At 37.8% G+C, this 26,186-nt stretch overlaps 2 protein-coding genes across 3 annotated transcripts; one reads left to right on the top strand and one right to left on the bottom strand.

The window, feature by feature from the left end:
• Positions 1-436: 436 nt before the first annotated feature.
• Positions 437-19,032, top strand: flot2a (flotillin 2a). Of its 2 annotated transcripts, none has more exons than XM_056745112.1 (11): positions 437-676; positions 5,736-5,817; positions 8,683-8,773; positions 12,986-13,109; positions 13,502-13,620; positions 13,852-13,965; positions 14,055-14,174; positions 14,272-14,486; positions 15,475-15,658; positions 15,811-15,960; positions 17,191-19,032. In XM_056745112.1, the coding sequence occupies exons 1-11, from the start codon at positions 628-630 to the stop codon at positions 17,227-17,229; spliced, it is 1,287 nt and encodes a 428-aa protein (XP_056601090.1). In that variant the 5' UTR covers positions 437-627; the 3' UTR covers positions 17,230-19,032. The 2 variants fall into 2 exon arrangements, with proteins under 2 accessions (XP_056601090.1, XP_056601089.1); XM_056745111.1 differs by lacking the exon at positions 8,683-8,773 and adding an exon at positions 9,393-9,483 and having other exon boundaries at positions 440-676.
• tbx16l (T-box transcription factor 16, like) lies at positions 18,578-25,302 on the bottom strand. Its single transcript, XM_056745110.1, has 9 exons — positions 25,218-25,302; positions 24,869-25,034; positions 24,312-24,414; positions 22,953-23,117; positions 21,870-22,019; positions 21,293-21,363; positions 20,360-20,427; positions 20,039-20,243; positions 18,578-19,954 (listed from the first exon to the last, which is right to left on the bottom strand). Exons 1-9 carry the CDS (start codon positions 25,300-25,302, stop codon positions 19,303-19,305), a joined length of 1,665 nt encoding a protein of 554 aa, XP_056601088.1. The 3' UTR covers positions 18,578-19,302.
• Between the last annotated feature and the right edge of the window lie 884 nt (positions 25,303-26,186).

Genomic DNA, 26,186 nt, shown 5'->3' with positions numbered 1-26,186 from the left:
TCCCCTGGGATCGAACCCACAACCTTGCGTTGCTAACGCCTCTTACCACTGAGGTACAGCAAAGCTCCGACCCTCAAAAATGCAGAACGTTTATCTCAAATATGGCTCAACTTAATATTGCAAAAAATAAATCACGGCGTTAAAATATAACTTTTTTGAGTGTATCTGCATTTTGAAGAGTTTTTACAGAATACGATTTACATCCCTGGTGTTCAGAAAAACGTGTTGTATTCCGCCGTGTATTACTTGCTTAACTAATTTTTACACGTAATGTTCAACGTATCAATCTGTTTTTAATCTAAATGTATTTATTTGAATGGACTGAGAGAGAGGAAGAAGAGGGATTTAGATCTGAATGTTTTGTGACTCGGATGCATGTGACTTACGTTATGTCGCCCTCTAGTGGAAAGATGGAAGCTAGCGTAAGCACAGAAAAGACGTCATTTTGTTAAAAGGGCGGTGACTGTTTGTGCGCGAGAGCAAGCGGTCAGTCGATATTATGGTCTACATTGTACTGCATTAGGTGCCTTCCTTACTCTTTTCATAAACCTGTTACGTCGTAAATTACGTAGAAAAAAGGCGAATCTCACATTTTGTAAACTTACAAAGGCATCGGGCGAGAAAAACATGGGAAACTGCCACACGGTGGGACCAAACGAAGCCTTAGTGGTGTCAGGTAACCTTTTATCCTCCAAGCAACCTTTCACAATCTGAGATGTAGTATCTGTCAAATGTTTTTGGGGACCGTAACGTTACATGTTTTTATTCGACGGCATGATACGTAATAATCGCACATCGCGAGCGTTGTCGAGGATCATTTACGTGAAGTGCGCGGACATCCACGCGTGCGTTGAATGCGTTGTAGTCTGGCACGGTATAGCAAAACAAATCCGTTTACACTACTATATTAAATCTAGTGTTATTTTAAACGGATTTTGAAATCCACGTCTGTGCAATGTTTATTGATTTTGTAATGTAACGTTAGGTGTATAGACGCATTGTTTTGTTTTTTTTGTTTTATTGTCGTCATATTCACCGTGTGGTACGATGTATAGAAACAACTTATTTGTAGACTACAGAATGTTTGTACAACAAAGTAAATATTAAAGAGAAAAAACAACTTAACTGTGATATAACACATTTGCATAACGTTTCAAATGTTTCCTGTTTATTGGTGAACAGATTTAAAGCGCGAGATGTGAGGAGACCCTTCAAACTAGATTAGCCACAATGCTGCAGTTCCTGTTGCCTAACGCTGCTTTCACATCGGTCAACCTTTTGTCAATTGAAGTCACATGTCAGAAACCTCAATGGCTTAATTCATCTGTATGTCACGTGATAGAAATAGCCCCAACTGTGCAAATTATTGAAGCAACAGCTGAGGTCAACAAATAACGCCCCTGTATAAGTGTACAGCAAGTTTAGGAGATCTCTGCTATATTTACAGACTAAATATTTACATTTAGGCATTTGGCTGACGCTTTTATCCAAAGCAACTGACATTGCTTTATCTTATACATTTTACATAGGTATTTGCAATCCCCTGGGATCGAACCCACAACCTTGCGTTGTTAACGCAATGCTCTTACCACTGAGCTACGTTTAAAATGAAATAAGTACGACCTCACGTTATGTACATCACATTTACACACTGCCTCTGATATCTTCGTCAGTCATAAAAAATATAGATTTTTAGCGTTTTTCACATCCATCAAGCATTTTGAGTGGCCTTATTAACAATTCAGAGACACCGTACAAACGAGAGCCAAATACGAAAAAACGCATACGAAAATTTCGGACTGTTTAGATTTGTGAAAATCTATATAATCCATATTTGATTAGAACTTGATTACACCATACCATAACCACGGTGCTGATGCTTCAAAGTGTCACAGATTTCCTCTCAAATCAGTGCTGTCGTCTGCGTGTGCTGATATTTGATATCAGATTAAACTCTAATTTCAGTATACATGACATGCTTTAATACATGTCCTAGATTAAACGTATGTATCTAATACTCATGTGTACAGTGGCTAGAAAAAGTATGTGAACCTTTTGGAATTTCGGCCCATTCTTTCTGGCAGAACTGCTTTAGCTCTGTCATGTTCTTTGGACGTCTCATGTGTATGGCCCTCTTCAAGTCAATCCGTTGCATCTCTATTGTGTTGAGGTCTGGGCTCGGACTTGTCCACTCCAAAAGGCGGATTTTGGTTTTCTGAAGACATTCTGTTGGGGACTTGCTGTTGAATCACCTACCTTTTACACAGTTTCAGCTGACGTATGGACATACTCACATTATCCTGAAGAATTGTCTGATGTACTTGGGAATTCATCTTCCCCTCAATGATTCCAAGCTGGCCAGGCCCTGATGCAGCAAAGCAGGCCCAAATCATGATGTTTACTCCACCATGCTTTACAGTTGTGATGATGTTTTCATGATGATATGCAGTGCCCTTTCTACGCCAGATGTAGTGTTGTGTGTTTTTTCCAAATAGTTCAATCTTAGTTTCATCAGCCCACAAAACATTTAGCCAATACCGCTGTGGAGGGTCAATGTGCTCAATTCCTTTTAGTAAGCAGTGGCTTCCTTCGTGGTGTCCTGCCGCGTATACCCTGCTTGTTCATTGTTTTACATATTGTAGACTCATAATCAAAGATGTTAGCAAGTTCAAATCTTTGGCTGTCATTTGGGGTTGTTTCTTTACCTCATTGATGAGTCTTTGTTGTGCTCTTGGTGTCATTTTGACTGGGCGCCCACTTCTTGGTAGAGTAGCAACAGTCCTAACGTGTCTCCATTTGTAGATTGTTTGCCTAACTGTAGAACTGTTGACTGGTGAATTTCTAAAGTCTTTGAAATAACTTCGTAACCCTTGCCAGCTTTATGTAAATCAACAATACTTGATTGTAGATCGTCTGAAAGCTCTTTTTGTCGAGTCATAGCCCACACAAGCGTGTTCTTCTTGTGCAGAGCAAACTACCAAAGTTTAGGGGTTTTTATCAGTTAAAGTAGCTGTACTACACACCTCCAAACTTATTATCTTAACAAGACTCCAGGTGTGCTAAAACCTGACTCCATTTACCTTTTTTGAGGTCCGTTCACATACTTTTTCCACAAGTACTATGAGGTTCTTTGGTTGTTCTCAATAAAGACATGAAAGGTCAAAAAAATGTTTTGTTTTTATTTTAGACACAATTTATTTGTCAATACCTTTGACTTAGAGGAAGATCAGATCACATTTTACACTTATATTTATGCATTTGGCAGACGCTTTTGTACAAAGCGACTTACATTACATTATTCTATACATTTGGTTTTTAAGTGCATGCAATCCCCTGGGATCGATCCCACAACCTTGCGTTGTTAACGCAATGCTCTTACCACTGAGTGCTTTATGACAAATTTATTCAGAAAACCATGAAATTCCAAAAGTTTCACATACTTTTTCTTGCCACTGTATTTCTTGTATGTTTTGTTTCTTGAATGTTGGCACGTTGCTCAGAGACTGGAATCCTTTATCACAACTACACCAAGATACACTCTTGATTGGTCAGGGGACAGACCTATATAGGAACATTTTAGGAGGAGGTTCCGTTCATACTTTACATACCTCTGAGAAAGGTTAAAGGGTGTTTCTGTTTATAACACATTGCATGGTAAACACTCTAGGAATCCAGACTAATTTTATAGCATTGGCAGCTGCTTGTATAAGATGCTAGATTATATCCACGTGACCTAGATTTAAACGTTTGTGATCGCTTGGCTATTCTTGATTAATATTTTTCCACATTTTTGTTATAACGAATAAACAAATAAATAAAAAGCATGTCATATTATATTTTCAGTGTAGTCACCCTTTGCATTGATTTTGTTGAAATCTTGAGCTGTCACCCTGAGATGCTTTTTAAAACAGCATAGGAGATTCCATCTGTTCTGGTGTTTTATTGGTAAATGTTTGTAATTCGGTCCAAGTCATCTCTTTGCGTTGTGTTTTTTATTAAATAACATCTTAGTAATAAAAGAGAAATAGTTTGGCACAATTATGTTTTTCTCTAAAACTAATTTTAAACATTTATTGCATACGCCTTCAAATTAAAACAGTTGTTAAGCATATGAGAAACATTTCTTGCATCAATATGTCTTAAAAAATGTAAGGGTAATTTTTACATGTCCCTTTCTGCAATACTTTTTGCTTACCCTATAGCAGACAGATTTGTTAAACAAATCACGGCCAAAACTCCAACCGACTTGTCCATAATGAAAATAATTTGTATACAAAATCATATACTTATTTTTGTTAGTCATTTTACTCAGTTTTAGTTGTTTTTGTGTACCCCCCTGTTATAACCAGATCTTTTAACCACAATATAAATGATGGTTTGATGTTCAGTAAATGGTATCAGTGCACTAGTCACGCTTTAGTGGCACGATGTTAAATCCGTTTTTTGCCTTTAGTAAGACATTCAGTGGATTTCAGCACAAACTGTTATGTTTAGAGCAGCAGTTCTGGTTGATTATTGACCAGAACTGGCTTGCCAACCTGCGACCTGGGGCTTTCAGCTGATTTTTTAGTTCTTGTGGTAATTAACAGGTTGTTGTTCATGTAAACCAGTTTGGCAAATATTATTAAGAAATGTAAGGTCCATGGAATTGTAGCCAACCTCCCTGTGCGCGGCCCGAAGAGGAAAATTGACCCCATATTGAACAGAAGGATAGTGCGAATGGTAGAAAAAGAACCAATGATAACGACCAAAGAATTACAAGCTGAACACCAATGTCAAGGTACGTCAGTTTCTGATCGCACCATCCGTTGCTATCTGAGCAAAAGTGGGCTCCATGGAAGAAGAAGAAATTTGAAAGCCAGACTGGTATTTTCTAATTCATATTGTCAAGCCACAATCCTTCTTGGAGAATGTCCTTTGGAGAGATGAGTCAAAACTGGAGCTTTTTGACAAGTCACAGACGAAAAAATTCAAGCTTTCACAGAAGTGAACACCATACGTATAGTGACACATAGAGGAGGCTCGTCTATGTTTTGTGGCTGCTTTGCTGCATCTGGCGCAGGGTGCCGGGAATCTGTGCAGAGCACAATGAAATCTCAAGACTATCAAGGCATTCTGGAAACGTCCTACCCATTGTCAGAAAGCTCTGTCTCAGTTGCAGGTCATGGATCCTCCAACAGGACAATAACCCAAAACACACAGCTAAAATCACCCAAGAATGGATAAGAACAAAAAAAATTGACTAATCTGAAGTGGCCTTCTATGAGTCCTGATCTGAATCCATATGGAAAGGAGAAGGCACCCATCAAACCTGTGATAGCTAGAGCTGTTTGTTCAGGAAGAGTGGGCTAGACTACCTGTTAACACGTGCAGAAGTCTTATTGAAAGCTACAGAAAATGTTTGCTTGTGATTACCTCAAAAAGTGCAACAAAATATTAGGTTAGGGGTCCAATCCTTTTGGTTGAATAAATAAATATGTTGAATAAAAAGTCAAAAGCAAACTTTGATTTCTAATTAATATGGAATAATCAATGGTGGATGGCAAATACTTTTGTCAGTTTCAAGTTATTTCAGTGAAAATTGTGTATTCTTCGTTTCTTGTGGAGGGGTACCAACAAATTTGAGCACGTCTGTTTATGATACGAATGCAGTATGTTTCACCTGACGCAAACAATAACTTGTTAAAGTGACTTTAAGTGTGGAATGTGTACTGAACATGTCTTGTTTATTTTAGGTGCCTGCTGTGGCTCAGATGAAAAGAACTATACAGTGGGAGGCTGGGCCTGGGCATGGTGGCTCATCACCGACATACAGAAGTAAGCATGTCCAATCATGACTTTCACGCAAATTCACATGCACTATTGTTTAGTTAAGACCGTATTCTAAACGTTCTCCCGTTGCTTTTTCTGGACTTTTATAACAAGCTCTGAATTGGTTTCCACAGAGCCACCATTAGAAAGTATCTTTTTTGTTCTGTCGAACCCAAAGCGAGATATTTTGAAATATTTAGGAAAACAAACAATTGTACGGAACCTTTGAGTACCATTTTAATTTTTCCTTCTATGTCAGTCAATGATATTACAGAATTGAAAATTGCTAACATTCTTCCAAATATCTTTCTTTGTGTTCATCAGAACATCATTGAATGATAGCAGAATTTCACATGTGTGGGTGAGCTATCACTTTAAGATCAATCTGGTTTCAGTAAAGGTATATTGCTGCTGTCCATACCCTGTTTCATATAAAACACAATCGATTAGGTTAAAAAGATAGATTTAATGTAGTCATTTTATCAGACACCTACACACTTTATAAACAAATATTACTTCCAATATATTACAACCCAACCCTGTTCCAACACGTAAACATTTCACAATTCAGTTCAGTGAGGACTGACATCCAGGGCCAGTGTTTGGAAAGGTAAACAGAGTAAACAATACAGGGTAAACACAAAGTTCAGCTTCATTGGCTAAAAAACGAATAAAGCATCTTTTGATAAAAACATAGAATATGTAGAAGATTAGTCATTCCTAAAATCTGTAAAACTTTAAAATGTCAATACATAAGCTTAGAGATTATAGTGAAGTATATATACTAATGTGAATTATTTGGGAAATGTATATTTTATCTCTGTGCTCTTGTTTCTGTTTTATTTCCTTTATTATGTTATCGACCTGATGCTATGAGAAGGTTGTGCATGTGCAGAATGTTTTTTCTCTCTGGTGTTTTTCTCTCCTGCTCATTTTTAAGTGTTTGCCAATGCCAAGCTAACCCTCCTTTACATGCTGGACTCGCGCTTGCGCGTCTTCCGTCTCAAATGCTCCCAGGAAATGCTTCCAGGAAACTCCGTAAGATTGTTAAGCTTAATCAACTCTACAAAACCCAGCATCAATCGCGGAAAGCAGCTTCATGAGTTTTAGTTACATAGAGTAAACATTATAACATATTTACATTTAGACATGTCATTTCTCTGTTTGGTGTGGTTCCAGCAGTTGGTTAGCCGAGTGCAGTACTTAGAAATGACGCAGAACTGGGGCGGGGCTGGATATCTCCTACCCACCCCCATTTTCCCGATAAAGAATGTTGTAATCTGCTTTACTGGCAGCACTAAGAGCTCCATTGATTAAATTAGAAAAGATTTCAGAGAGAGGCGCACTGCAGAACATGAGCTGAAAAACAACATTAAGCTGAAGGATCCTTATGGAAGACCCTTAAGGACACTGAACAGTTAGACAGTTAGTGTTTTATTTCAGGAAATGTTCAGAAAGCAGAAACGCATGTACAGAATAAGTCAGTTTTAACTAGAGTTTACACAATTCATTTATGCTTGGAGCTATATTAAAGGGATAGATCACTCAAAAAAAATAACTGTAATTTATTCATCCTCATGTGAAAACCCGTATATGGCTCTTTCTTTTGTGGAACACAGAAGATATTTTGAGACATGGTTTTGTGTCTATACAATGAAAGTCAATAGGGGTCGGTGTTATTTGCTTACCAACTTTCTTCATCGTCTGTGTTTGGCAAAAGAAAGAAATTGAAACGGGATTTGAATGACATGAGGATGAGAAAATGATGACTTTATTTTGGGGTGAACTATCGTTTGGTAGATGCAGGTTGAATTTTAGTTTGCATGGTGATGATGATTCTAAAGTATTTAGTTTTAAGAAGGTCAATATTGGGACATTTTTTATAAAATCAAAGGATATAGAGGTTCATCAGACTGCCCTCATCCGTTTAAACTACACCAGGGTTACAGACTGCTACCGCCTCTCGTTTGGAAATTTACTCCCACACCGTATCTTTCTCGCACACACTTTAAAATGCTTCAACACTTGACATGATTAAAAATGTGTGCGCAACTTTCTATGCTGATTAGTACTTGATCGCGTCATTGTTCGGTACAATTTATTCGTCAAATAATTTCCATCAGTACATCCCTTGTTTATAATGTATGTTCAGACCAAAGATCATATTACTTTTTGGTCACACATTATTTTAAGGTTCAATTCCCGGTATTAACAAAGCATTAACTACGACTCTTGCCTCAATAAACTGCTAATCTGGTGCGTATTAATAGTTAGTATTAGGGATGCACCGAAATGAAAATTCTGGGCCGAAACCGATAAAGAAAATTCAGGATGCACTACGCCGAAAACTGATAATGAAAATTTTTGAAAAAACGTTGAAATATTTTTTATTGAATTCTATTAATGACACACACTAAAACCGCAAAAATGAAGGAGAACATATTTTAAAACAATACAACAAATATCATTTTCCTTGTCATTTTTTACACGAGCACTGAAGAGAAGCTCTGTCGCTGGATATTTCGGCTTTTATTTCGTCTAGTTTTTTTTTCCTTCACTCGAAACCCGTAATGCAATTTTCGGTCGCAATTTTCTTGACTTGCTTAACAGGTAGTACAAGGATACCAAGTTTTTATAAAAGAAAGCAATTTAGATTGCGTGACATGACATTTCAAAGAGAAATCTCCATCTGAAGAAGGCAACGACTCCCTGATGCTCCGGATACGACTGCGGTCAACAACAGCGCCCGTCCACCCCGACCTAGACCCCTGTTCTCCCCTCTCACAAATGTTAACACACTTGACAATATTGTGCTGTCCTGCCTCCCCACCTCACCTCTCATCCCCCTCCCTCCCCCATTTCCCTGCATAGACTGTCTCTGGAGATTATGACCATCCTGTGTCGCTGTGAGAATATCGAAACTTCGGAGGGTGTCCCCTTGGATGTGACAGGGGTCGCTCAGGTAATCACATTTAATGACAAAAGCCAACCAAACAAGGGAAAAAGTAGAATAAGTAGGCGCTCAGGATGTGAAAGACGGTTGACCTGGTTCCGTTTCCTGCATTTACCCACACACACACACACGCTCTCACGCTCTGTTCCACAATCTTGTGTTACCTTTTTTCTGCAGAGACGGAGAGAGAGAGAGCAAGCGATCGCTCCCTTTCCTTGTCTGGTGTTTGGCTACGCAGCGCGCTCATGGCTCATATGACTAATGGCTCACGTCGGTGTGCTCTGACCACTGGGTTTCTGTAATGGATGATGATTGGATCAGATAATTGGCGTTTTGTTAAAATAGTCTTTTATGTAAAGATGAATTAAAATGCGGTCGAGGTAAAATGACTGTAAAAACGAGTCTTGGAATCTGAATGCAGAGCATTCCGGAATAGCCAGTGGTCAAAACACCTGACACGTGTGGACCACGAGTGCTTGTGTTCGTATTTTCACCCTTCACTTTGTGCCGTTTACTTTCACATGTTCCTTTAATCCCACTTTCTTTTCCGTTTCGGCTCCGCTACACTCTTCCCGTAGTTCATAGCCAACGTTTTTTGGTTTGTTTCCCTTTTTTGCGTTTTCCACAGGATAACCCTTGAGATTATGACCCTGCAACCCAAGTGTGAGGATGTAGAGACAGCCGAGGGGGTAGCTATTACTGTCACAGGTGTGGCACAGGTAAACCATCATACCTCACCTAACCTCCAAATGTCTCTTTCAGGTTTGCCAGGACCCAACTGCTTCTTTCTGTGCCACCCTTTTTATTTCCTCTCATCATGCTCCCTTCCCCGCTACCTAAAACCGCAGGGCTGAGATGTGCCAATCATAGTGTCTATCAGCAGACTGAAGGTCACTGACATACACTGGCCTGAATGAAATGCTGTACAGATATTTGAAGACTGAACAGAATTTATTAGGTTCATTGTCTTTCAAATTGCCTGGGGAAATTTGACGTATAATGTTGTAATTCATTCTACGTATATGTTTGTTAAAGGAACAGTTCGCCCAAAAGTCTTCATTTAATCACCCTCAAGTTGTTCCAAATCAAATAACGAATACCATTCAGGTGGTCCTTTTAAAGTAAGATATTTAGAAGAATGCTTGTAACCAAACAGTTCTTGGCCACCATTGACTACCATAGTAGGTACATTTCTTTGTCCTTTTGAACTCAAAATAAGATATTTTGAAGAATGCAGAAAAGCATCAGTTCTGGGGCACTTTTGACTACTATTTAAATTTTTCCTACTGTGGTAGTCCGTGAAATATCTTCTCTGTGTTCATCAGAACAAAGACATTTACACAGATTTGGAACAACTAAAGAGTAAATGATGACAGAATTTAAATTTTTGGGTGAACTCCCCCTTTAAGAAAACCTACAAAAAAACTTGAAACTGAATTTATGGTCTGTGACCTTCATGTTTGTGTAGTGTTGATATTATGGATGTTTGTTGTTATTGTTTAGAATAGCTCTTCGCCCCTTACAGATAAAATAAATCTAGATGAAATTATATGTTGGTTATTTTATTTAGTATTAAAGATTGCTTGACGTTTTGCACATTTGGACCCTCTGTTGTCATTGTGCCAAAACCTTAATTGTTTAACTGGTGTCACATGTTTACCTTCAAGGAAACCAGTCTGTTTACACTTCAACTGACAAGCGCTGATACCTGTACTTGTATGATTTTTTTATTCAGTTTTGATTAAATTCATAAGACTTTATTTTGAAACTTTTTTTACTCTGGTTGAAATAAGAGCATTGCAACTGAGTGTGGCAGTTCTGCTTTTTCAGGACATTTATCTCTGGTAACCACATGTGATTGGATAGGGAACATAACAAGACAATCCACAAATCTGTTTGAATAGAGACTAGGGCACGAAGTGTCTCCATACAAAAACTCAAAAACTACACCAGTCTAATTGCACATTATCAACACGGCTATTCTATAACGTGAAAGGAATGATTATGTCGAAGTAAAATGTTGACTAGGCCTCTCAAGACCCCTCCAGTTTTGGAGCACTTATAAGACGCCTGTACAATGTGATTTGAAAATGCAGGTCTTGCAGATGTTAAGCTAATGGACACCATCTGTTAACAACTCGGCCTGCTTCGGTGTTCTCTTCCTTCAGCATGTTTTCTTTAGTAAATCAATCCCTGTGTAACTTCACAGGCAGATACTGATATTTACCCAGATAATACTTGGATTGCAGTATCTTTATCCAGAGTTAAAGATAACTTTGAAAAACTCATCTGGAAAGCTTCAAAAGAAAAACACATTCTGCCCTACTTTCTTTTTTTACTGTTTTGCATGATTTCCTTTTTTTGTTAATTCTGTGGTCTCCCATGAGCACAATAGTTGTGTGTCTGTTCTACTGTGGGTTGGTGGTAGAATGCGGTTTCATTGCATGCAAACTTCATTTGAATGTCGAGACACTGCTCCCCCTGTTGGCTGTTAATGGTATAACATTTCATTACTCGTTTACATTTTTAAAGTCGGTTCAATCATCTAATTCTGAAAAGACTCCACAAGCACTTCATTGTGGCTTTATTCTACTGGTGTAGCAGTCTGATTACTTTGATAACGTGAGGACGTATATGTGGAAAGATGGCATCAGGTCCAAGCAACTGAGTGGATTGTTTTTCAAGCATAAGGGAGTGTCTAGACCAGACATTATTAGATGTCGTACATTACAGAGTGCACTACTCGTGCAATTTTGAGTCTTTTGAGATTCAGTCTGTGTCTTTTGTTGGCCACAGTAGCTCCATACAGCTTTGTACTGCACTGCTGTACTCTCCAACTATGGGGGAGCTGCACATCCTGTCTATAAGTGTTGGTTAAAATCTACGTTCTTAAGAATGACATACTGCTTTACGATATGTTGAGCCTAAAAAAGCTTCATAAATATTTATGCAATGGTTTGTGTGAAGGAGCTGGTTTTAGATGAGTGCAGAGGGGGAGCCTCTACTTTAAAACTTTAAAAACCACAAAAACTATATGTACGTGACCCTGGACAACGACACAAGTCTTGTGGGTCAACTTGTCGAAATTGAGATTTTGAAATCTGAATCAATGAGCTTTCTATTGATTTGAATAGCACAATATCTGGCTGAGATACTACCGTTTAAAATTCAGGAATCTGAGAGGGCAAAAGAAAACAAAATATTGAGAAAGTTGCCTATGAAGTCAGGGGCACTGTGGCAGGCCAACCAATTACAAAAATACACTTTTTATATATTAAAGCTAGGATGACATGATCTCTACTGAATATCCTAATGATTTTTGGCATAAAAGAAAAATCAAAATTTTGACCCATACAATGTATTTTTGTCTTTTACTCAAATGTTTCTGTGCTGGTTTTGTGATCCAGGGTCACATACTGTATCTTTCTGTTTCACTTCTGTGGAGAGAACAGTGTTTACTTCATTTTATTATTATTATTATTATTATTATTGATGTTCCAATTACATTTAGGGAAAGGAGCCATATTCAGTTCTTCTGATGTTTTGTTTTTGTCTTTATTTATTTTTGCATATGGACATATATTAATTAAATATTTCAAATATCCTACAAATCCATATGATTATTTTCATAATCCCTAATCACTCTTAACACAAATTGTAAATAACATCGACGCACACTAGGTTTGGGTGTTTTGATATTTAAAGGAGTTTAAAGTTTTCACTATCTATATATTTCCTAAAATCATGACTTGATCTAAAAACACAACGAATGATAACTAATAATTTACATTAACATACTTATTTTTTAAAAGGCTTTTTTCAAACTGATTCAGAACCGTTTTTTATAAATGTAAATGTATTTTCTTTGTGAAAACTTTAAACTTTCTTTTTCATATTTTTCTTTTATTTAACATAATTATATGTACTGAACGCTTTTGCACGTAACCTCAGAATGGCATGAGTGATGATTGCAGCATGTCCCTTAACCCGTCACAAGCTTAGTTTTACATTAAACATTCTGCTAGTTTGGTTGTGCTTAATGGCTCATATCTGCCTTATGTTGTGTAATAAATGTCATTAAAATACCTTCCGGCATACATGAGATTGCAGTTCCAGAAATCAGCTATTCAAATTTTTGTAAAAGTGCAAGCGTTTACTATGTATTTTTAATGAGGCTGTAAAATTGAATCTGACTGACATATATGCGTGTTCTGCTATCAGGTGAAGGTCATGACAGACAAGGAGTTGCTGGGTTATGCCTGTGAACAGTTCCTGGGCAAGACAGTGATAGAAATTAAAAGTGTCATTCTGCAGACGCTGGAAGGTCACCTACGCTCTATTTTGGGTGAGTGATGCTGGACACTCGAGTGTCTCTCTGAACTTCACTATGAAGCTCTATGCTCTACCCAGATCTTGAAAGTCTACCGCAATCATACAAACTTACACAATTCATACAGTACAATGACTGCAAATATATTCCCACATTGCTGTTGAACTTGTTCTGAACGTGCAATAACATCCATAGTTTAAAGAGGCTTGGCGGAATTTATTTGAAACGAGATGTAAAAAACACCCAAGAGGTGATGTTGCATTTAACACACTTACTTATGAGAGATTCTTGTGTCCTTTAACTGAAGCTGAATGTTGTGTAATCGTTTTATTGTAAACCAGATGACGCCATAGGTTGGTTTTCTACATCATGTCTCATACTTCATCACTTTATAATTGTGTTCACAGGGACCCTGACGGTAGAGCAGATCTACCAGGACAGAGATCAGTTTGCCAAGCTGGTGAGAGAGGTGGCGTCTCCTGATGTTGGCAGGATGGGTATTGAGATCCTAAGCTTCACTATTAAGGTACGCTTTCATCAATATGACAAAAGTTTCTGTTTGGGGCGGTGTTAAAAATGTAACAAAAACGAGTATTTCGGCATGCAAATATTTATAAAATTTGTAAGGTACTGAATAAATTATACATTAGAAATTATAAACATAGTAAAAAAATTAAACTTCCTGTCCTTCCAGCCGAATTCAATTAAAGTGACGAAGTGTTACTTTGTCTGAATTGTGTGTGTACTCTCTCAACAGGATGTCTACGATAAGGTGGACTATCTGAGCTCTTTAGGAAAATCTCAGACTGCTGCTGTTCAGAGAGATGCTGACATTGGAGTGGCCGAGGCCGAAAGAGACGCTGGAATCCGGGTGAGCGATAGAATCAGATGACAATCTCTGTGTTTGCGTGATTTCTGGGTAGGAATGAGTGCATTTTCTGTTTCCTCACATCCCTACAGGAAGCAGAATGTAAGAAGGAGATGATGGACGTGAAATTCCAAGCCGATACAAAAATGGCAGATTCGAAGCGAGAGCTGGAGATGCAGAAAGCCGCTTTCAATCAGGAAGTGAACACAAAGGTCAAAAGCTTTTTTCTCTCTCACACTCATGTTCTCACCTTTTCCTTTGTTTGTGTCTCTTCAAAATTCTCTCGTGGTTTTTGTTTCCTCCTTTCAGAAAGCTGAGGCACAGTTGGCCTACGAGCTCCAGGCAGCCAAGGAGCAGCAGAAGATCCGACTGGAGGAGATCGAGATCGAGGTGGTCCAGAGGAAGAAACAGATCACCATTGAGGAAAAGGAGATTATGAGGACGGATAAGGAGCTGGTCGCCACTGTGAAGAGACCAGCTGAGGCCGAAGCCTACAAGATGCAGCAGCTCGCTGAGGCACAGAAGTGAGTGAATTCAAAGAAGGGGAGATATTAGATTCACTGACTGCAAATAAACGTGCACACTTACAAGGGGTTACACTAACATTATTTAAGTCTAAAACTTTGCATGCTTTCACTCGCATATGCTTCCAATGATAAGAAAACATCTACATTAATGTGGCCCTAACAGTTTCTGCATACCTCATGTTGATCTTGAGTACTTACAAAATAATACCCTTCAAATATCCGTAGATTCTTTAGTTTGATCACATTTTTAAAAGACATATACAGGTGTACGATTATTTCCGAAAACATACAACACACGTGGGGAAAAGGGTGAACTAAAGCACGTGCGCACCCATAGCCAACAAAACACAGACATATGACTCCATTTCACTTACCGCATGCGGTTCATGTTCGACACCATTTAGCGCTGGGACCGCTCCATCTATCAGTTTCAAACGATCTCCAAATCCAACGTTATATGCCCCGTTTATATAACATCCATCACTGAAGTACTGAAACAAACACACCTCAACTTCTCTCACTATTGTAAGAGTAACCAATCATGATGCTGGGCGGGTCTTCCTCGCTCGTTGGTTGACGCATGGGCGCATTTTTTTCGTCTTGCCGTGCTTTTCCAGGAGAATTGCCCAATGAGGGACTAAGAAAAGTTGTTATGAAGCGGATTTTCGTGTTCGAAAAGAACTTTCCGGAACCTTAATGAATGCTGAGGGACTGTATTAATCACAGAAATACTACGTAAGACATCTAACTCGTTTTTTGACCAGTTGACCATGTCAAGCATGAGAAGACACTGTTGCACCCCCCCTTTAAAGCTCCATTTCCGTTAATAATTCTGTTAATCCAGATGAGAAAGGCTGGTTCTTGATCATTCACATGACTCGCCTTTTTTCCATGTTAAGATACTGATGATGTAGACCTTAAAACTGGATCTTGTTAAAATGATGCGATTTAGAAATAATTTACATTCTCTTTTCTTGTATGCCAGGATAAAGACGGTGTTGACGGCACAGGCTGAAGCGGAAAAGATCAAGCGTATTGGAGAGGCAGAGGCTGGTTCTATTGAAGCTGTGGGTAAAGCTGAAGCTGAAAGGATGAGACTTAAAGCTGACGCCTATCAGCAGTACGGGGAGGCTGCCAAAACCGCCCTGGTCCTGGAGGCTCTGCCGAAGGTGTGTGGAAGTCCTGAAAATTCACTGATTTTTTCTCCTTTCTTTTTGTTTCAAGTTTTTTCCAATTACTTCTCTTTTTATTTAAGTGTGACTAGAATAAATCGCAACACATTTACATTTGTAGACTAATCAACATCTGTATATCTTCACAGATTGCTAAGAAGGTGGCAGCACCTTTGGCCCGTACCAATGAGATTGTTATCCTGAGTGGTGAGGGTGGCCGCGTCACTGGGGAAGTGAATCGCCTGTTAGCTGAACTTCCTGTTTCTGTGAACGCTCTCACAGGGGTGGATCTGTCCAAGGTAAATGAGGTGTATTGCACGGAATATTAAGGACTTGGCAATATCATGTTGGACATGAAAAATATGTATTACCTTCACGTTTAACGCATTTGAGGTTTAATTCGCTTCGTCAATTTGGTCTGTTATGCATACAACTTTCAACCTGGGTAAATGTGACTTATACTATCTACTATATGCGGTAGGACCTATATGCAGTGAGGCGGGTATACACCATGCGATTTTTAAAAAAAAAATTTAGTTGGACTGAAATTAAAATGTCAAGTTTTTTGATACAGTGTACATGGGGAAATGAGGGACGATAAACCTCTCAAATCAGATGATTTTCTTCTTGCATGTGTGGAATTTTAGTCAATGATTAAAGCGCACCTTGTATGGCTTGTAGAATATATGCTTTTTGGTTTTAAGGTAGAATGTCCACTGGGAGGCGCTAAATACACATTTTATTTTCATGCATTTAGTGCTGCTGCATTTTTAAAATAACAAAGCATTACAAGCTAATATTTGTGAAATTAAAAGTCCTTGTTGACTAAAATACAAGTACTACAACGCAATACAACAGAGAATCAAATAAAACGAGCAAACAAATAAATAAAATGAATGAATGAATGAACAACCTTCCATAATATTTAAGAACAAATAAGTCAAATTAATGAACAACCTTCCATAAAACGTAAGACCTTAATATATACAGTAAGTTATCTTCTAAAAACGCTGCCTTGGGTGCTGTTTTCAAAATGTTGCATTTGTGACAATAAAATTGGGACAATTTATAGCAAAATCTTCATATTTGTCCTATAAATGTAATCATAATTTCATTGCATCTAGTGCAATGCTTTTATTTAATAAACACGTTATATTACTGTCATTTATAAATGATTTTACTATTTAATCTACCATTTATCTTTGTTGCATTTAAATCATTTGAGGTTTTAGATCCTGCGCTACAGCAATTTGTACCTTAAAAGATATTTCACATTTTACACATATATTGAGATTAGATGTTCTTTGTTGTAGTTGGTAAGGAAGTTGAAGTTTGTTAAAGCAAGCGTCTTGTTTATTTGTTTGTTTGATTTTGTCAAAACCGTAAACCTTCAAACTTGCATAATTTTGCTTAAACATTCATATTTCTCAGAAATAGAATAGGATGGCTGAATGAATAAGCATTAATATTGCTACAATGTCAAATATCTTGTGATTTGTCATATAAATGAACTTGTGGATCCTCTACAGATACCATTGCTGCAGAAATTGACCAACCCTCAAGCTTAAACATTCTCCCTCCACTCAGCTGCCTTTCCGACACTTCAGCCACATGGACTTCCTTGTGGTTTGCCTTGAAGAAACACATGAAAGCCATTTTATTTCTACAGAAATTCAATTTTCTAGACCCCGGTGAACTCTTTGCTATTGTTAAATCACTTTTTGCCTTAATTGTCTGTTTTGTTTGTTGGTTTTGTTTCAATACATACCTCATCACTATTATTTTTCTTTTTAAATGCAGAGCTGGTAGTTAATAAGGTCAAAAGTGAGCAGCTACAGCTTTTGTATTGTGAAATGATCCTCTTAGTTGTGGGATTGTCACGGTTACATTTATGCAATGTGTGAAGTTATATAGAGAGGATTTAGTTAATATAGAAGAGCTGTTTGATTTGTTAGAGCATGTTTAGTTGGCTGATAAACAGTTCGTCATGTTTAGTCATTTTAGTTTTGTTCAGGTCAAATGAGCGCTGGATCTACTTCATCATTATATCATTCTGGTCTTTATCTATAACCAGAGATTTATATGTATGTTGAATCATAACTGTGTCTGTATACAGTTCCGATATGAAGAGTATAGTCTTTTAGTCATTTTATATTTCTCTGGCTGGAAGTGATTTTTTTATGTGGACAATCAGTCTCACTTTAATAGGTCTGTCGGTCACTCATTTCCTATTAAGTCTTTTACGTTAAGCAAATTAAACTGGGATACATTATGATAAATTGTAAATGCGTTATTATCTAAATGGCAACATGAATTGCAGACCATATTATATTGGGGTGAACTTGATGCTATTTTTGTTATGTAAGAATATACAGATTTCAACAACAGTACATGGTTAGGTTTTACTTTTTACCAGTTGTCTCCCTTCAGCTGTATTTAATCTATAATGCTTTTCAGAATAACATATACCTCACCCAGTGTTTATGCTGAGGTTCAAAGCTTTAGTCTTCTATTGGCTATGTTTATGCTTTAACAACTGTTGTAAAAAGAATCTTCGAATTTTATATTTTCCGAGATCTAATCCTTAACTTTTAGTTCCCAGCAGGATCTTCCTCTTTTTGTTGAAATTCTTTTAACCTTGTAATTTGTGGTTATATTTCATATCTCTGTGGTAGTGCAATGGTCTAGAAGTGTGTTGAAAGCTAATTATTAAATCTTCAGGTAATGTAAGCAGGTATTTGTGAATTTCATCATTTAGAATGTTATCTTACTTTTTTTACTCCGCCACATGTTCCCCATTGAGGGTAACTGCGAGCATGCAGTCTTTTGTAGATGGTCTTGCCATTAAATAAAAAGCAGTTTGCCAAACATTTCAACATCAGTAGATGAGACCGTACACTCGCATGCCAAATGCTATTTTCGGGGGGGGGGGGCTTTTTTTATCAGAACAATTTGGGTATTTGGTAATTGGAAGTATTAGTGAAGGTTCTTCTTCAAGCTCAATTTTTACTCCAAGTTATTTTAACTTTGTTATTGTCTCGCTCAACTGCAGAAAAAAGGGAACCGTCAGCTGAAATGCTGCAGGTGTTTATAAAATGCTGCACACATTGAACAACAAAATGAACTTTTCTATGCTTAATCTAAACCAAATAATCCTGTTCTCTCTGATCTGAATGTGTTTGTTTTAGATTTTGTGTTGTTGTTTCCACCACTAACAATCACACGTAATGAATGCGTTACATAGCAATGTATATATTTAATGCCTCTTTCTTAATACAACTCTCCTTGCTATAGAATGACTATACAATTAATGCATATCTATTCAGAAGTCTGTATTTCAGATCACATTCAATAAATGTTTCTTGATTTAATTCATCTTTGTTTGTTTTATAAACATGAAACACTATTGCTGTTGTTTTGAACTGCACTGTTCTACAACTTCAAAATGGAAACTGTCGACCATGAATAAGACCAGAAATGTTGCGTAAATATAAAATTATATTTTCATGCGTGCAAAATGTCTCATGTTGAGTTCAGTGACTGCTCAGAACACGGAAAGCTTATTATAAATATTTACATACGTTGGGTTTCTTGTAAAAATCTCAACAGTCTCTTTTGAAATAAGTAACAAAGAAAAACTTTCATTTGGCAGTATTTTGGTTACAGTAGTAGTCAACAAATGGTCTCGCATTAGGATAATTAATATGTGATCTGTCCTCATTCTGACTGTCTCTTGCTTGCTGTACCATCATGCTGTTTAATGCAAACTGTTGACCGATAAACTCCTGAACGTCTGGATAAATGTGTGGATGGGGCTCTCTTTCTGTCTCCCGGAGGTATTGCTCGTGTTGGGAGAGATTTTGCAGGACATTCTCAGAAGTTCCTGAGGACAATGCTTGTGCCTGGATCCTGTTCAGAATGTTGGTAAGAGGCCGCATATGAACAAAGCTGGAAGACGCCGTCATCTCTAGGTTCTTGAGAGCACTTTCAGGTAGTTGTATCCGACTGAGTTTGGGAGGTAGAGATAGGGGTAGTTCCATGTCAGGACATTGCCGGTAGTGATGGGGAGGGGTCCCGAAATAAGGCTGCTGATTCTTGGTTGGTATGGGATGGATCATGGGTCGGCATGGGGTTTGAGAGATTGGACTGTGGTGATGATACTGAGGGATGAGAGGGCTGCTGATGTGAGATGGCAGTCTGTTGAGGAGGTTAATCTCTACCGTAGGGGAACTTTGAGACATGGGTGGAGCTGTACGTAGATTGTGGAGGATGGAGGGTCCGACCTCATTGGGACTGGGGGAATACAAGAGGGATTAGAACCCAGAGTAACACGGTCATCGTCGTTGATATTTACAAACAGCATTTAGCTATTCTCACCTGTTCAGGTTTATGTTACAGAGATTGAGAATGGTGTGTGTTTGATGGGGCGACGGTACTCCACCATCACTTGTGTTAATGAATGCTGATATAAACGGATTGGTCATGTAAGCAGAAGCAGTGTCTGAGGAATTCGCTGAACTGCTTTGGTCCACAGAACTGGAAACAGTCCCATCCGCCTGCTCATCTTCCTGCAGTCGTGTCACTGTTAGTGGACGAAAAACATGGAGAAAATGTTACAAGGTTTACTATATGACATAAAGAAACACAAAACTCCTCTCTAGCCATTTCACATTTGAACTTTCTCTGAAGAAATCATACCTTGCTCATTCTGTGTCAAATTCTGATTGACCTGCTGGTCTGAATCACAGGTTTCTTTGTCTCTAAATCTGAAGGAGAAAAGGATTATAGAGTAAGAACCCCAGCAAACACAGAACATTGTCGTAACATTAGTTTTTGGTTTGCAAGATTTATTGTTATTTTTAAGGTTGGGTTATCCAGGACAGTTTTCGTCCAAAATATGTTTTTTTAAATATTGGGAATGTTCTAAGCATCATAAAAATGTTGGCCGGGCCATCAGGATTGACGATCAGGGTTAGAGCTGATCTCATTTCATAAGGGATAATAAAATAAAATACATAAACATTTGCTCTTTTGCCAACCACATTTACGTTCAATGGGTAGTTTGCAATGCATCAGAACTCGGCTAATTTACCTGAATAGTTCAAAATAAAAGTTAAATCACAGAAACATTTGATTATTTAAAATAAACATTAGATTTAAAGGCATAGTTGACCTTAAAATGAAATTTCTGTCATCAGTTAGTCACCGTCAGATTGTTCCATACCTCTATAAATGTATTTGTTCTGTTGAACAGCAAGCGAAGATATTTCCAAACCTGTATACATTTCTTTGTACTGCTAAGCACACAGAAATTCATTTGGAAGAATGTTAGCAACCAAATAGATCTCAACTCCATTGACTAAATATATTACCTAATATTGACATTCTTCCAAATATCTTTCTCTGTGTTTAGCAGAACAAAGAAATGTATACAGATTTGGAGGCATTCTGAGGGCGAGTAAATGATGACAGAATTTTTTATTTTTGGGTGAACTATCCCGTGTAAATTCCCTCAGTTGTGATACTGCCACATTTTCCACATTGGCCACAGCTCAGCACAATTAAATAAATAAAACGGTTCTGTGTCAATGTCTTTTTTTATTTAGCAGTGACTCAGTTTCATCCTTTCACCTTTTCCTGTTCAGTCCACTGTCTCGAAAGCCTTTGGCAAAGGGGTTGTTGTCAATCTTGAGTTTTGTGATCTGTATTGAGGAAGATTAGAAAGGATGAAAATTTCCTTCAGCAAAATAATTATGGTCGTCATCACCTCGTAAATCATCAGCCTTCACTGAAATGGACTGAAAAAAGGAATAAACCAATTGAGCAACATTTGACACTATAATACATGTCTGAAACAGATTATAAATTGCATTGCAGTGATCTGTACACTAGTTAAACTTAATTTTACTGACTTATAAACCTGGGCATTTTCTGGTCTAATTTAGCACATTGTTTTATTTGACTTCTCTGTACAAAACATGCACAAAACGTCAGTGCTTCTTTTGATTCTTTGATATATTGTAAACTCATGCTAGAAAAACATAGATTATCAAGTATTGCGCAATGTTTTATTCAATTGCTGTAGAAACATGTGTTCTCACATAATCCACTGGATGGCAGCGAAATTCTGACGAAAAGCATTTTTCAGCAAACAGACCAGATCACTCATAACCAAACTACATTTTGTATGAGTGTTATAATGTTTTACCTCCTGGTTCTGGTAGGCTGTGACGGCTATAAAGGCAGCTTCAGGAAAGGTAAAACGCAGGTACCCACCATACATGTGGGGGTTACTGGGGTCTGGAGACTGGACTATATGTAGACGGGGCAGGTATTTGTGCATGGAGTGAAGAACCACCTGATGAACACAGAGAGGAATGATGTCATAATGCAAGTACATTAAAGGGATAGTTCGCTCAAAAATGAAAATTCTGTCATCATTTACTCACCTTAGAGTCGTTTCAACTCTGTATAAATTTCTTTGTTCTGATGAACACTGAGAAAGATATTTGGAAAATGCTTATAACCAAACAGATCCACCCATTGACCGGGAAAAATTACTTTTTTTTTTTTTTCTGTTGAACACAAAAGAAGACATTTTGAGGAATGTAGGACAGCAAACAGTTCTGGGGCACTGTTGACTACCACTGTTTTTGGGGCAAAATCTTTTGTAAGCATTCTTCAAAATATCTTTCTCTGTGTTAATCAGAACAAATAAACTTTTTACTATTTGAACAACTTAAAGGTGAGTAAATGATGAAAGATTTTCGGTTGAGGTATCCCTTTAAAAGTAACGGTGCTTTAACGGTTCTTCACTGCGATGCCATAGAACGGGTGTCCAATGTCGGTCCTGGAGGGCCACTGTCCTGCAGAGCTTAGCTCCAACTTGGATCAACACACCTGTTTGGAAGTTTCTAGACTGCTTTGTGAGACCTTGTTAGCTGTTCAGGTGTGTTTGATTAGGGTTGAAGCTAAACTTTGCAGGGCACACGCCCTCCCAGACTGACTTTGGACACCCCTGCCATAGAAGAACCATTTTAAAGAAACATCTCTTTCGTACTTTGTTTTAATCTGAAGAAATCCTTTTTTCATACAAAGACCTTTTGTGAAACATAAAGGTTCTACGGATGTTAAATGTTCTTTATGGAACCATTTAGACAAAAAAAGGTTCTTCTATGGCATGGTGAAGCACCTTTATTTTTAAGAGTGTAATGCAAAAGGAATGTAAGCAGAATTCCCTCTAAATTTGCTTTAAAGCGTTTTACTTGTGTGAAACAGAATGCATCCTCACCAGGCCACTGGAGTTGAGTGTGTTGTTGGTCAGTTTGAGTTTGTGGAAAGAGATTGGATACTGCATCCATTTCTCTCCAGAAGCAGGAGAGTCTGGGTGGATGAAGAAGCGGTTGGGCAGGTGTGGATCAGCTGAACCATTTATTTCCCACTGATCCTTATTCCACTGCAATAATACAAGACTGAATTGAAGTACAGTTAAATAAAAAAAGTTAGACAACAATTGTATTGGGACACTATTGGAATTAAAAACGCCCGGACAAACTGTTGCCGTAAAATTATTCTCTAATATGTCATTATATGCTGCTGCATTAAGATTTGTGCTCACAGAAATTAATAAAGTAGTCAATCCTGTTCATTAAAAGGGGCTTTCTTTACTTTTGTCCTAACATTTACATCCATGCATTTTGCAGACGCGACTTACATTGCATTATCCTATACATTTGTTTTCTAAGTTTGTGCAATCCCCTGGGATCAAACTCGCTTTTACCACTGAGCTACAGGAAAGCTACAGTGCAGAGTGTCCTTAATTCATTTATATATGCGTTATATATCCCTCAACCATATTTTGGTCATGGATTAAACAGTTTTGTCTGTCCTGCCTTTTATAAAATGAACTCAAAAAAATATACTATTTAAAATGTATTATATATTATATTCATTGTTTATTTGATTAAAATATGAGAAATTATTTTAATTGTTATGATTTAAGAGTCATTTAAAACTATATACAGTATATAATGCATAGTTGTATAAACTGAAGCAATGTAAACTGACTCATAATATAAAAGAGGATCAACAAATATTATTAACAGATAAACTTGTAGTATATGTTTGCTTATTTCCTGCAAAAAAATATTATATTAGAAAATAACCCATATGCTGTAGCTAGCTTATTTACTTATCATTTAGTCTAATAAATCATGTAAAAGTTCAGTTTTGTCCATTTTGTACCATACACTTAATTTTGATGGTTGAATCGAACATGAGGTAGCATTAAAAGCAAATATTGCAGAAATATACACCCTTAGACATCACTGTTGTCCACTATATACATACTGTACAAGTGATTTCTGTAGAGGGTCTATTTTGTACATGGGATGTGACACAGGATCCGTCACATGAACACCATAACCGTTGTTCATCTCCAGGTAATAATGTGTGGTACAGATCTGATATAGGCTAACTAATATATAAATGAATTCACAGAACAGAGATGAAATTTATTCACTTAACAGAGATCATGGAGAATGGAAGCGTAATGTTAATTGGCTGACTAAACTGTTGTTTGGTGTGTGTGTCATAGAGATTGTGTGTGGATGTATGTATGTGTCAAAAGGGAGGGGTGCAGGGGAGTTACCTTGTACTTGTGGTTATCAAACGGCACCATGTCCATTATCACCATATACTTAACTGTAGGATTCAGGCCCGTCACTGTTACTTTGCAGCTGGGAAACATCCGCCTGAAACAAACCAAAACAATAAGTCATCACACTACACTAGAGAACCCATAACTTGCATTTTGAGGGGTAATACTGTTGAATTAATGGGATAGTTCACCTAAAAATGAAAATCCTTCACCCTCAGGTTGTCCCAAACCTGCATAAATGTCTTTATTCTGCTCAACACAAAGGAAGATATTTGGACGTATGTCAGTAACCAAACAGACCCCCCCCCCCATTTACTGCCATAGTAGGGAAAATAAATACTATAGGAGTCAATGGGGAATGAGTTCTATTCCCAAAATCTTCATTTGCATTCAGCAGAACAAAGAAATGTATGCAAATGGAGCAACCTGAGGGTGAGTAAATAAAGACCGAATTTTCATTTTTGGGTGAACCATCCCTTTAACTCAGCGTTGAACGCTTGAATGCTCGCCAAGCAAAATCACGTTGATTTTTCAAGCTTGGTGCTTACCTGCCGGATTTAGTGATGAGCATCTCTGTGCCGATGCTGCCGAATTTGTCCCAAAGCTCACGACATTGCAGTGATACATGAACTGGCAATGAGGTTAGCTCCGCTTCAACGCTGTTCGTTCTGTTGTTGGTCCCGTGCTGACTTCGGCAAAAAGGTTCTTTAAGGTCTAATCAATAAAAAAACAATTTCGGTTTTCATTCACCATATTTATGGCACTACTCCACAATAGTTTTGTACAACCCATCTAACAGATCCTTAAAAAGTTCTTCCTCTATCAAGGCTTCCCCTGTGTAAACTATAAAACTTGATAAAGGATAGGTGGGCATGAGGGATGAATAGGCAGTCTTACCTTGTGAATAATATCCATAGTTGGTAGCCAAAGGATTGATTTGGTAAGGTAAGTCCAACACAAGCTTTTCCTCTGGGAGATACATGATGATAAGACTGAAGCAAGGAGCAGACTTGTCCAGAGGTTTGTAGCTCTCCAACCAATGATCTAATAGAGCATGCATAGGTGACTACCTCTCCATCACTTCAAAGAGGACGGAGGTGTGTATGTGTTTCTGTCAAAACATCACGTTTGTCTTTGATCTGTCTCTTTGTCTCTCTTAGTTGCCAGTTTGTCCCCCAGTCTGCCCAAAGAGGTGTCTAGAACAACATTCACTGGATCTGGGAGAAAAGGGGGACATTTTGTTTTAAAGGCCAAGGGTCCCCTAACACTTCCTCTAAACTCGTATAGGTGTTAATCATCCCAGCAGTTTGTCACCTTATTACTTCAGGAAGCTCAGTCGTCACCGCTGTTTATTGCCAATACTAGTCTTTTTTTGGCTTGCTAGGTTCAGCATTCGCTGATAAGTCCTGACTTTAAAGGTATAGTCCACCCAAAAATGAATAAAAATGTCTTCATTAATTCACCCTCATGTTGTTCAGAACTTGTATTTGAGTCTTTCGTCTGTGGAACACAAAAGAAGATATGAGCAATTATTTTAGTGGCTTTGAGTCCATAGTCCATACAATGCAAGTCAATGGGGGGCAGTGTTGTTTGGATCCCAGCATTCTTCAAAAACATTATGTGTTTTGCAGAAATAAGAAAATGGTATGATTTTTTTTAACTCTCCCCTAAACCACTGAACTGTCAAATGCTCCATTTTAAACAATAAAGGCCTTTTTTATAGGGTGGCCCAAAACTAAATATTTCATGAAATATTTAAAACACAACCTTGATCTAAAACAATAAGCAGTTTAAACATCTGATATAAGCAGAAACTTGTTTAAGTAAGGCCCGTTTCACACAGAGAGCATAAAGAGAAGAAGTAAT

The sequence above is a fragment of the Triplophysa dalaica genome, chromosome 4 (assembly GCF_015846415.1).
Source record: "Triplophysa dalaica isolate WHDGS20190420 chromosome 4, ASM1584641v1, whole genome shotgun sequence".
Lineage (NCBI taxonomy): Eukaryota > Metazoa > Chordata > Actinopteri > Cypriniformes > Nemacheilidae > Triplophysa > Triplophysa dalaica.
Note: the sequence above shows the minus strand (reverse complement) of the source record. Positions and strands in the feature narration are given on the sequence as shown.